The sequence below is a fragment of the Abramis brama genome (genome assembly GCF_963993115.1).
Source record: "Abramis brama genome assembly, chromosome: 10".
Classification (NCBI taxonomy): domain Eukaryota; kingdom Metazoa; phylum Chordata; class Actinopteri; order Cypriniformes; family Leuciscidae; genus Abramis; species Abramis brama.
Window position 1 is genome coordinate 32,965,083 of NC_139972.1, and position 10,720 is coordinate 32,975,802.

A 10,720-nucleotide genomic window follows, 5' to 3' on the forward strand; every position below is an offset into this window, starting at 1 on the left:
TAGGAATTTTTATTAAGGAAATAAACATGGTAATTATTAATTTTAAAGATAAATTGTATCTGTGAGAATACCATACCAGGGTGTAGACCATATAACAGCACCCAGGCTGCTCTCATCAGAGTTAGATAAGAGTATAAATGACTTGCTCTTATCATCTGATCATGGTTGTATATCCATTTTAGTATTACTGGACCTTAATGTTGTCTTTGATGCTATTGACCACAATATTCGCTCAAAAATTATGTTGGTATTAGTGGAATGGCATTTGCATGGTTTAAATCTTTTTTTATCTGACTGTTATAGTCAGATAATAAATAAAGATGAATCACAAGCTCAGTATGGTGTACCACAAGGCTCAGTACTAGGACCGTTGCTTTTCTCAGATGATGCTTAGCTCTATATTTCTTTGAGGTCTGACAAAATCGACCAATTCTCCAATGGAAAAAAACAGAAGTCTTAATTATTGTACCAAAAATCTTAATTATTGTAATAACAGAATATAATCTGTATCTATATGGATGTACTGTCAAGGTCTTAGTCTTCAGTTAGGAACCTGTGTGTGTGCTATTCGATAAGCCACATCTCTAGTATTTATAAAACAGCATTCTACCATCTCAGAAGTATCGCTAAATTATAACATTATATCTTAAATTCCAAAAAGCTAATTCATGCATTCATGACCGCAAGACTAGATTCCTGTGATGCATTACTGCAGGTTTATGCAACAAACTTCAACTAGTCCAAACTGCAGCAGCAAGAGTGAAGTTTCAGTCAGAATGGTTTATATTAAATCTGATGTTTTATATTAAATTAAATTAGAGGTATTTTTTTTTATTTTCCAACATGCCACAAGTATATTACATGTATTTCCACATTTGAAAGTGGCTCAGATCTGAACTGAAAATATCAGATAGCTGTTCACACATGGAAAAATCACATTTAAGCCATGTTCAACAGCAGTGTGCATGCAGCCATTAAGGGTAATAAAGGCATCTGCTTATGAGAACGTACATTTTCTTTTCCGTTTGCTATGCCACCCTCAGTTTGAGTGTGTCATCGATTAAACGAAAAGAACCACACTCAGTGTGTGTGTTTTTGTGTGTTTCTGAGAAAGAGAGAGAGTATGTTCCCCCTAGGGTGCCCGAATGACGTCACCCATCTGGGCATCAAGGTTACCTCACTCCCCGCACGCAGACTGTGAGAGGAAGAAGGGAGGAACGGAGGAAAAACAGAAGGAAGGAAGGAAAAGAAAAGACAGTGGAGAGAGTGCAAAGAGTTTTGATTGGTTTGCAATGATACTGTGCTCTTTTTCTTTGCAACAGATTACTACCAGATTCAGTTGAACTTGAGCATCAAACAATGACTCTTTTTTTAAAAACACAAACTGTTGACCAACGCACATCTGAAAGGAACATTTAGGACTCATAATAAGCAAATTATGCAAACACATACAGCTTTCCTCCGAGCTCGAGTGGTAATGCACCACAGGAATCATGGGAGGGAGCCGTCCGAACGTCACACTCTGCTGTAGAGCTGTTCTTCACAGCATATCGTCATCTATTAACTGCTTACTTCCTGTCTTCCTGTGGATTTCTGCCTGTGCAACCCTGACAGACTTCAAACAGCTTCCCTCCTGTTGTCCAAGCTTTCACGCAGGTGTGTTTGCGCACAGAAAGCTTACACTGCAAAACACGTTTTCTTAAGAAGTACTTTTGTATAGTTGTCCAGTACAAATCTAAACACTATAAAACAACAAGTTAAATCTTCTTGAGAGGAAATAATTTGTAAGATAAATAAAAATGTGTAAAAGTTTAAAGAATACAATTTTATTCATATAGCGCCTTTCATTGTGCTTCAAGAATATATTTTTCAGTTTCTGCCAAAAAAAAATTTCATTAATTAAAGACATTTTTTTAATTAATTAAATATATATTTTCTGAAAATAAATATTTATGTCCTATAGATTTTGATTCTCATGTGAATTGATCTTGTTTATGATTATAGGGCTGTCAAACAAATCAAAATGTAAATGAGCAGTTTATGCAACTGCACAACAAGACAAAATGCAGTCTGTAAAAGAATGAGCAAAAAATATAGAGAACAAATCATAATAATATTGTTTAGATCTAATACGCAATCTGTAAGTGATCTAGACAAGCTGTAAATTTACTTCGGGAGGATGTGATTAAGAGGAAGAGGAATTGAGTTCTTCACAGTTGACAAAGAGAGATCGCAGCAGGGAAAGCCAAACCTCGTCTTCCCTCACACACACACACTCTCTCTCTCTCTCTCTCTCTCTCTCTCTCTCTCTCTCTCTCTCTCTCTCTCTCTCTCTCTCTCTCTCTCTCTCTCCTTTGTCATTTTCATGCCAGTTTTCAGGTGCTGCAGTGCAGAGCTGGCAGAATGTTAAACAAGCCAATAATGGCAGCATGGAGGAATAATAGGGACACAGCGAAATAAAAAAGAAAGTTAAGAGAAGGTATAGAGTGAGCAAAGAGGGTAAAGACAACAGGGGGCAAAGCTGAAAGACAAATGCTGATGATGAAGTAGCTGGTTTGAAAAGATGAAAGAACGACATGACAGGCAGGACAGACAGTCCCTAGAAATCAATAGTGAGTCTTTTTACTCTCTTAACCTTCATATTCTGTTTTAATAGCTCAAAAAAACATAATTAACATTGAAGTGTCTGGTTAATACTTCATGAGTTTTCCTAATCTTATGAGAACTGTTGGTAAACAAAATATCAACTTGATAACACACTTCAAACGGCCTCTAAGATTTTTTTTTTTTTTTTACATTACTTATGTCTGGAGGCTCAGAGACGCCAGATAAGCATAAATAAATGCAATGTTTTTTCACACCGATTGATGTTTAAGCTGAAGAAACACTTTTGACAGGGTTTTTTTTTTTTTCCCCCAATTCATTTTTCTACAGAAGCAGATGAAACATTTGATAATAGTTGTTTTTCTGAAAAGTCTACTTTCTGAAACAACACAAGATTAAAGCTTCAGTAATGTCTCTCAAGTGAATTTTGATTAGGTCAGAGGAACAAATTAAAAGAATCCGAAGGGAACATAAGAGGTTAATTGCACAATTACTATCATTATCTACATACATCCATCACTAGGGCCTCTGGGAAGCAAAACAACTGGAAAGTCAATCTTAAAAGAACATGAAGGTTAATACGCATATACGTGTTTTCATAAAATTTAATTAAAATCAAATACTATGCTCCGCTTCTGAAACGACATCACCTAGACTATTAAAAAATAATGTTTCCAAATTTTCAATTATTATTATTATTTTTTTTTTAATGCTAGTTAAGGCTTACTAAAGGTCATGCAAATAATAGCAAATAACAACAGATTTTAAAAGATCTGAATCTGTAAGGTTCAGCCGCAACACCGGTTACATCCCCGCCGTTGTTTTAATTTTTTATAGAAATAAAAATAATTTAGTTCAGTTAGAGAACAGACACTACGACAAAAACTGAAGGCGTCTGCTCAATTTAGCATGAGCTGAACGAGAGTCACAGCTCAGATCAGCAGCAGGAGTCAGATTTCACCTCACTTTGCCCATTTCACCTCACTCTAGACTGACAAGACGATGGCAGAAGATTTGTAAATGTAAAAGAGCCTATTTAAGGCGAGTTTGTCATTGTACTGTTTTGTTGTTGTTTTCCATTAAGAATAATAAGCAATATAATATTGATAAGATCTTAAGTAATTGCCGCCCCCAAATTGGCGCTAATTTAAAAACGACGTTTTTAAAACAGCGTTTTGTTATTGGATGAGAGCAGGTGATTTTTCTTGAAACCCTCCCAAACAACATGTGGTGATGTAGGGGTTGTTTGATTTTTGGATTTTTTTTTAAGGCTTTTTGACCCCAAGACTCAACTAATCTCTGCAATTCTCAATCTGTGATCCTTGGAGAGTCTTTGGCCACTCAAACTCTCCTCCTCACCGTCCATTAGGATGATATAAACACATGTCCTCTTCCAGGAGGATTCGTAACATCTTTAGTTAATTGGAACTTCTTAATTATTGGCCCTGATGGTCAAAATGGGGATTTTCAATTCTGTAGCTATTTTCTTACAGCCACTTTCTATTTTCTGAAGCTTAACAATCTTTTGCTGCACATCAGAACTATATTCTTTGGTTTTGCTCATTGTGATGGATAATTAAGGAAATTTGGAAACTCATATTTAAACTCCTGTGAAACAAGAAGTCATATACAATTTCATGTTCCTAGTCACCCTGGTGTGCTAAAAAAGATAAATATTAATGGGAATATACTTCAGAGATATTTTACTGATAATAAATTCTAGGGGTATGAATAATTGTGGCCAACGTGTTTTGAAGGAAAACATTTATTTCATAATGTGATTTTCCCCCCACTTTCAATTCTTTCACTTTTATTGCTGCAACAGGCTCATTGGAAAAATGTTCCTCTATCTGATTTATTTATGTCTGATTTATTGGCAATAGATTATATTATTGCAATTATATTGGCCTTTGGCTATTAAGACATCGCCATTGGCCATTTAAAAAACAGAGGTCGACCTCTAGCCTAGAAGTCCAGTATTGTGACTTTGTATAAGAGAAAACCAAATGTTCCAGAGTCCAAGGAAACACTGTTCAAAAAGACCTTCTCTAAGGAACATCAGATGGTGACTGAGAAGGTGGATTGCTAGATTGCTGACCTTAACTTGGACCCTGAACACACACACACACCGGTACAGATGGAGTCTTGGCGTAGACAGGAAAGTGTGGCCATCTCCCTGCTCTCACACACCCAATGGCAGGATGTACCAGTGCTCTCGAGCCCTGAGCAGTGCTTCAGGGGTCACGCAGGGGATGACTAGAGAGTGCACTCCACCTCCAGAGAGCTTAACAACCAGCCTTTCCCACAGCAAGCCACACCCTGGAGTCTCCCTGTCTTTCTGATCTGGAGCCAGTGCTGTGTTCTCTCCAAAGATGGTTACGGTTTGGATCGGGATTTGACTAGCCGCTCCTAGATTAGACCGAAAGGGCAACTGCTGCTCAAAAAATCATTTTATTACTACTACCATACCACAGTATGCAGTGCTAAGCCTAAAAACAACACTATTCCAGATAAGTATGGGTTAATTTTCAGAAAGCTATGATGGAGATAGTGTGCATGAAGCATAAACATGCAAACAGGATGATGCTGGTTATAACATCTTTATCTACACAATCAAATAATCCAATAACTGTCGACACAAGCCAGTGCGTCTCTGGCCATAACAAACATTGGTACAGCTTCGCCGAAATTTTACAGTAAGCCTCTGGAAATTACTAAACAATAGCATTGCTATTTAAATGTGCAAAAACCACCAAAAAACTGACGCTGGTACTATTTATATGATGCACAAAGTGCAGAAACACAGAGGAAGTGGAAGATAATATAAAGAAGTAAGCTATCAGCGGCCTTGTACACTAGAGTTCAATCCGAATGAGAGAACACTGCAAATTTGGTGAAAGTTTTGATGCACTCCGACGTAGTAGCATCCAATATGAATGTCAGAGAGCGGTGAGTAAGTGCTTTTAGAAATGCAATTTGCCATATTCTTGTTTCACGAAACCACACTTGCATATAATCAGATATACATGCAGTATTAAATATGCGTATTTGGCATGCTGTCCAAGGAGAGGGCTCTGAGCTTGGAATTTGGCCTGAATCCAGATCTCTCTTCCCCCAACACCCTCCCCCTGGCTGGGATAGGAATAATCGAGAGTGAGAAGTTGGGGTGGAGGAGGGATGCTGGAAAAACTATCGTGGAACAGAGGTAAGTCGGCTCTATAAGCCTCCTCTTGTGCTGATTATCTGAACATGCTCCTTCTGAACTTTGTTTATAAAACATTATATAATTTTAGACTGTCTCGGATCTTTCCACATCCTAAAAACTGATATATTTGCCAAAAACATCTTGAAGGGATAATCCACCCAAAAATGAAAATTCTCTCATTCTTTACTCACTCTATGTCAGTCAAAACCTGTATGACTCTCTTTTTTTCTGTAGAACACAAAAGAAGATATTTTGAAGAATGTCTCAGCATTTTTTGTTCATGCAATGAAAGTCAATGGGGTCCAAAACAACATTATATTTATTAACAAAATATCTTGCTTTCATTATATGGGCAAAAACAGTGGAAACATTTAGTGGAAGAAAGATAGTCACAGAGGTTTGGAACAACATGAGGATGAGTAAATTATTAATGAAATTTACATTTTTAGGTGAACTATGAAACCCGAACTCATGAGAAAACGTAACTATTTTACGTTTTGGCAAATTGGTTGTGAATTGGTATAATTTTTTACGATTTGGGTCTTACAATACACATACTAATTTGTTCCCTCGTTTCGAAACTAAAACAAGGGAACAAATTACTATATTGCGCACAAGATTTAGGCTACTTAAAAGTAATGAACAAATTTATTGTGCACATGATTTACTTAAAACAAGGGAACGAATTAGTAAAACGTGCTGACGTATTAGTAAGTCGTGGAAACGATTTGTTAATTCATGGCCACGATACATATATTTTTTGCCACATGTCATGTACGGGGCTCCATAGTACATAAATGTACAATTTTTAGAAAAAAGGCTAAGCAGATTGTATGAAATTGAATAAAATTGTACGAAAATATACCAATTCGCCAATTCAAATATACAAATTGCAATGAAAGTGTGTTGGAATTATCCCGTGAAATCCCAGGACTGATGGACAGTGAAACTATGATACAGTATACCATTCAGATATACTGAACTCTGTGAACCAATCTACAAACTGCATCGGTTTCAAATTATTTGCTAAATTTTCATACTTAATTGAAACAGAAATATTAATTTATGAATTTAACAGATATTTACATTTTACATTTAGCAGACACTTAACCAAAGTGACTTAAACAAGAGGAATAAAAGCATTTAGTCAAAAAGCCCACAGTAATATACAAGGCCATCATTCACTAAAATAAAAAGGGTATATGCTGTATAGCCTATGTTCAGGAGTAATACTGAACTAGTGGCTTTTCTTGACAGGAACAGTGGTGAAGTCATTCATCATTTTTTATATAACATTAGTACAGCGTGTGGGAACACAGTGTACAACATGCATCAGTCTACAAATAAATAATCTTGCAGATCCGGATAACAAAGTTGTGGAAATGGCCCTCGCTCTGCAAGCAGTAATTGATTTACAGCCTACTGAACTGGGCTAATTAGAGCAGCTCCATCATGACCTCTGAGCACTCCTCCCTAATGTGTGCCTTCACATCTGCTCGAGGTACATTCAATTTACAGAAATTAGTTGCACTTATTAGTGGTGATTGTTAAGTTCTTCAAAAACCCCTTTTCTCAGTTTTAACACTTCAGCGAGTCCCACACTATTTAAGCTACAGACATGAGTGATATACCTGAAATCTTTTAGCTTTTTAGCTTGAAATCTGAATAGCTTTTACACAAGATGAAATGATATACCGGCTGTTTAGGAGGGGTGTGCTGTGATTAGACGTACGATTTTTACTAGACAGACAATAAATTAAGCATAAAATCCCAGTAGACATTAAATATATGAGAGATCTGAACCATATCCAGGGACCAGGTTCCCACACCTTTATATGTTTTTTTAAATAATGGTTTTACTGAAATGTAGTGTATATTCACTGTAGGCTTTAGATAAAAGAAAAGTGTTTAAGGCTGTTCTGCTTTCAGCTTTGCTGCACCAAATGATTGGAATGTGTTACAAAATCACTGAAAATAGAGACGTATTCAATCTGCTTTAAAATATTATTAGGGAGTTTTCGGTTACTATTTGTAAATGCTTTCACTAATCCCCTTTTCTTTGTTTCATCGTTTGATTTATTGTGTTTTTATAATGTCTGTCTGTATGTCCTCCGGGGAGATTATTCTCCTGCCAGGCTGTTGTAAATAAGAATTCATTCTTAAGTGGCTTGCCTGGTTAAATAAAGGTTAAATAAGATAAGATAAGAATGTGAGCCAGTAAGGATCCACTTAGCAACAACTTGGCAACACCATAGCAACTATCAGATCAGCCTAGCAACCACATAGCAATGTGTGACAACAACTTAAAACACCACCGTTACTGTACAGCACCTCGCTGGCAAGCACACACAATGCAGTTTTTAACTTAAAATCCCCCTGTAATCAATGATTTTACCCCTTAAAACTCATATTTGATCACCAAAATGACATATTTAAACGTTTCTTTCCATGGAAAAAAAATCTTCATGCCTTAAAATAGCTTGAATGTAACTTTACACCCTTGCCTCATTTAGTATGGTTCTATGAATATGCAAATTAGCCCCGCCTCCACTCACAGCATCTCAGAGATCCACTTGTTGACTATCACAATATGTTTGTGACATCAGAAACACCAGCGATTTCAAACCGCATTTTTGAGACTGTCTTTGGTTCACTGCAGTTTTAAGGAGAAAATACTCACAGCAATGGTGTTGACTTATGAACTTGTACATGGTTTGTCTTAAATCATATTAAAAACACCACATAGATAAACAACATTAAAAACTTGATTTTCACCACAGGGGGACTTCTGTGTTACTTCTACCTGAGCTTAAAATTAAATTAGTTTGTGTAGGTAACCCAAGGCCGTTACCATGTCTTGCACACTTTTATTTGCATAGGCTACCTAATATGTCAAAAACTGTTTAGAGAATCACAATATTTTCAATTCAAAACGGACATATATGAGAAAAAAGTGGATACTGTTGGCCTTTTAACATTTCTTTCGCAAAACATTTGACATATTTAAATGTTTCCCTATTTGCATCTTATACTCACTCTCAGTTCGACGTTAAACTGACGCTTAGCGCTGGAATTGGCGCTCTGCATCTGTAACTGTAAACCCCGCCTACTTTGATTTGATTGGCCATCTAAACAATTTCGACATTGACAAGCAGACCAGAATAATAATAATAAAACAAGTCTCCCTCAATCTCTATGGTGGTTACGGCCTTCAACCTAATATTTTCAGATTGATTCTTTAGTATTAAGTGTACAGTGCATTTCTGGTTATCTGACCATTTTGCAGTGTGCGTGTAAGATGGTCCTACAGAGTTTTGCACGAGCATCACTCACAATTGCATAATAGTCCATGTATTGTTTGTAGGCTATCTAATTAACAAACATTACTCAAACGACATGACTCTAATTTAAAACGAAAAAATAATAATAATAAAACCGCAGGTTTCGCATCGTAGTACTAAAGGAGAGCTCACGTGAGAATAGCATAGTCCTACCTGTTACAGTACAACCAGTACAACTATCCTCGCGCGACCCCCCAGTTGCCATGGTAGCGTACGCCAGTCTATAAAGCGCTGTGCAACTCAAGATGCTCTCGAAGCCACTCCCTGTAAACAAACGAGCGAAACCTCGAACAAACAAAGAGTCAAGGGATAAAAACCAGTTCGTCTGGAGTTGGGAAGCTGTTCTACAGTAAAAAGGAATCTGTGTTATTCTAGAAAACCAACGAGTTCGGCTTGTCGTACTGTCTTCGGGGAATAGTTTATGGTTTCAGGGAATCTACAAGCGTACAAGAAATAGTTTGTTTGTGATAGAGAACAGCGATAGCCTATAGCGATGTCACATTTCAGCCCCACGAACATTTTTGACGTACATCAACTGTTTATTTCCATAAAAAAATGCTTCGGGCTCAGTGAAACTAGGAAACGAGTGTGGAAACCAGGAAACACAAACACAATAAAACGTTGGTTAAAAATAAACAGTTTGTTGCGTTATACAAGAGTAGAACATCATTTGTCATGAGTTTCGTTACATCATTGCGCAACCGAAGTGTAAACATCAAAAAACAGACGCGCGATAACCATGATGTGGTGCATCTCCAAATGTGCACAATTTGCCTTTTTACGTGCCAAGAATCAATTTAAAGCAGCTTCGATCAATTCGCCCAATGACACGGCTTGCAGATGCTGTGATGTGATACAAAAAAAATAAATAATAATAATAATAATAAAAAGCATCAGTGCGACTCACGTTATTTCGTAAATCTTGCAGCGCTACACTCATCGTGCAGCATCGGCGCTCCGCACGCGACTAAGCCATCATCCCTCGCGCCTGAAACAAACATGACCCGTGAGAGTTAAAACCATCGTTCATCCATTCGCAGGCGCTATTAGATATTGAAAACAGACGTTTACCCTACCTCTGTACGATTTCAGAAGACGGCGCGCATTATGGGTTGCTGTGCCACCGTCAACGACCAGCAAGTCCTATGTTCTGTGTGTTACAACATAGAAAGATGTCTGTGGGAGATAGATAGAAATCAGCCTGTGCGCTCGCGCTTTCTCTCTCACTCTCTCTCTCACTCTCTCTCTCTCTCTCTCTCACACACACTCTCTCACTCTCTCTCTCTCACTCTCTCTCTCATTCCCCCGCCCCTTTCGCTCTCATGCGCGCCGGCTCCGATCTCGATCTCCTGCCGCATCTGTATGGATGGAGGTGATGCTGACGCTGTCATAAGCATCAAGAGAGATGAGCGCTAATGGCCTCTTCATGTACTTCAAACACCTGTATAGTTCTTGAGTTGCCATATGGTTCTTTGGAGATTAAAACGTCTTGACGTTACATTATAGATTCTCCACTGCTTATGGTGCTAGATAGTTTTCTAAAGAATTATGTTTTTTTGTTTTGTTTTTT

General features: G+C 37.4%; 1 protein-coding gene across 1 annotated transcript in view; it reads right to left on the bottom strand.

The window, feature by feature from the left end:
- The window catches only part of ece2b (endothelin converting enzyme 2b), a 70,390-nt gene extending 59,897 nt beyond the window's left edge, over positions 1-10,493 (bottom strand). The window contains exons 1-2 of the mRNA XM_084126096.1: positions 10,227-10,493; positions 10,058-10,138 (exon numbers count right to left, since the gene is read on the bottom strand). Coding sequence (XP_083982222.1) covers positions 10,058-10,090 — 33 coding nt within the window. The 5' untranslated portion in view covers positions 10,091-10,138; positions 10,227-10,493. The remainder of the gene's footprint in view (positions 1-10,057; positions 10,139-10,226) is intronic.
- Positions 10,494-10,720: the final 227 nt, after the last annotated feature.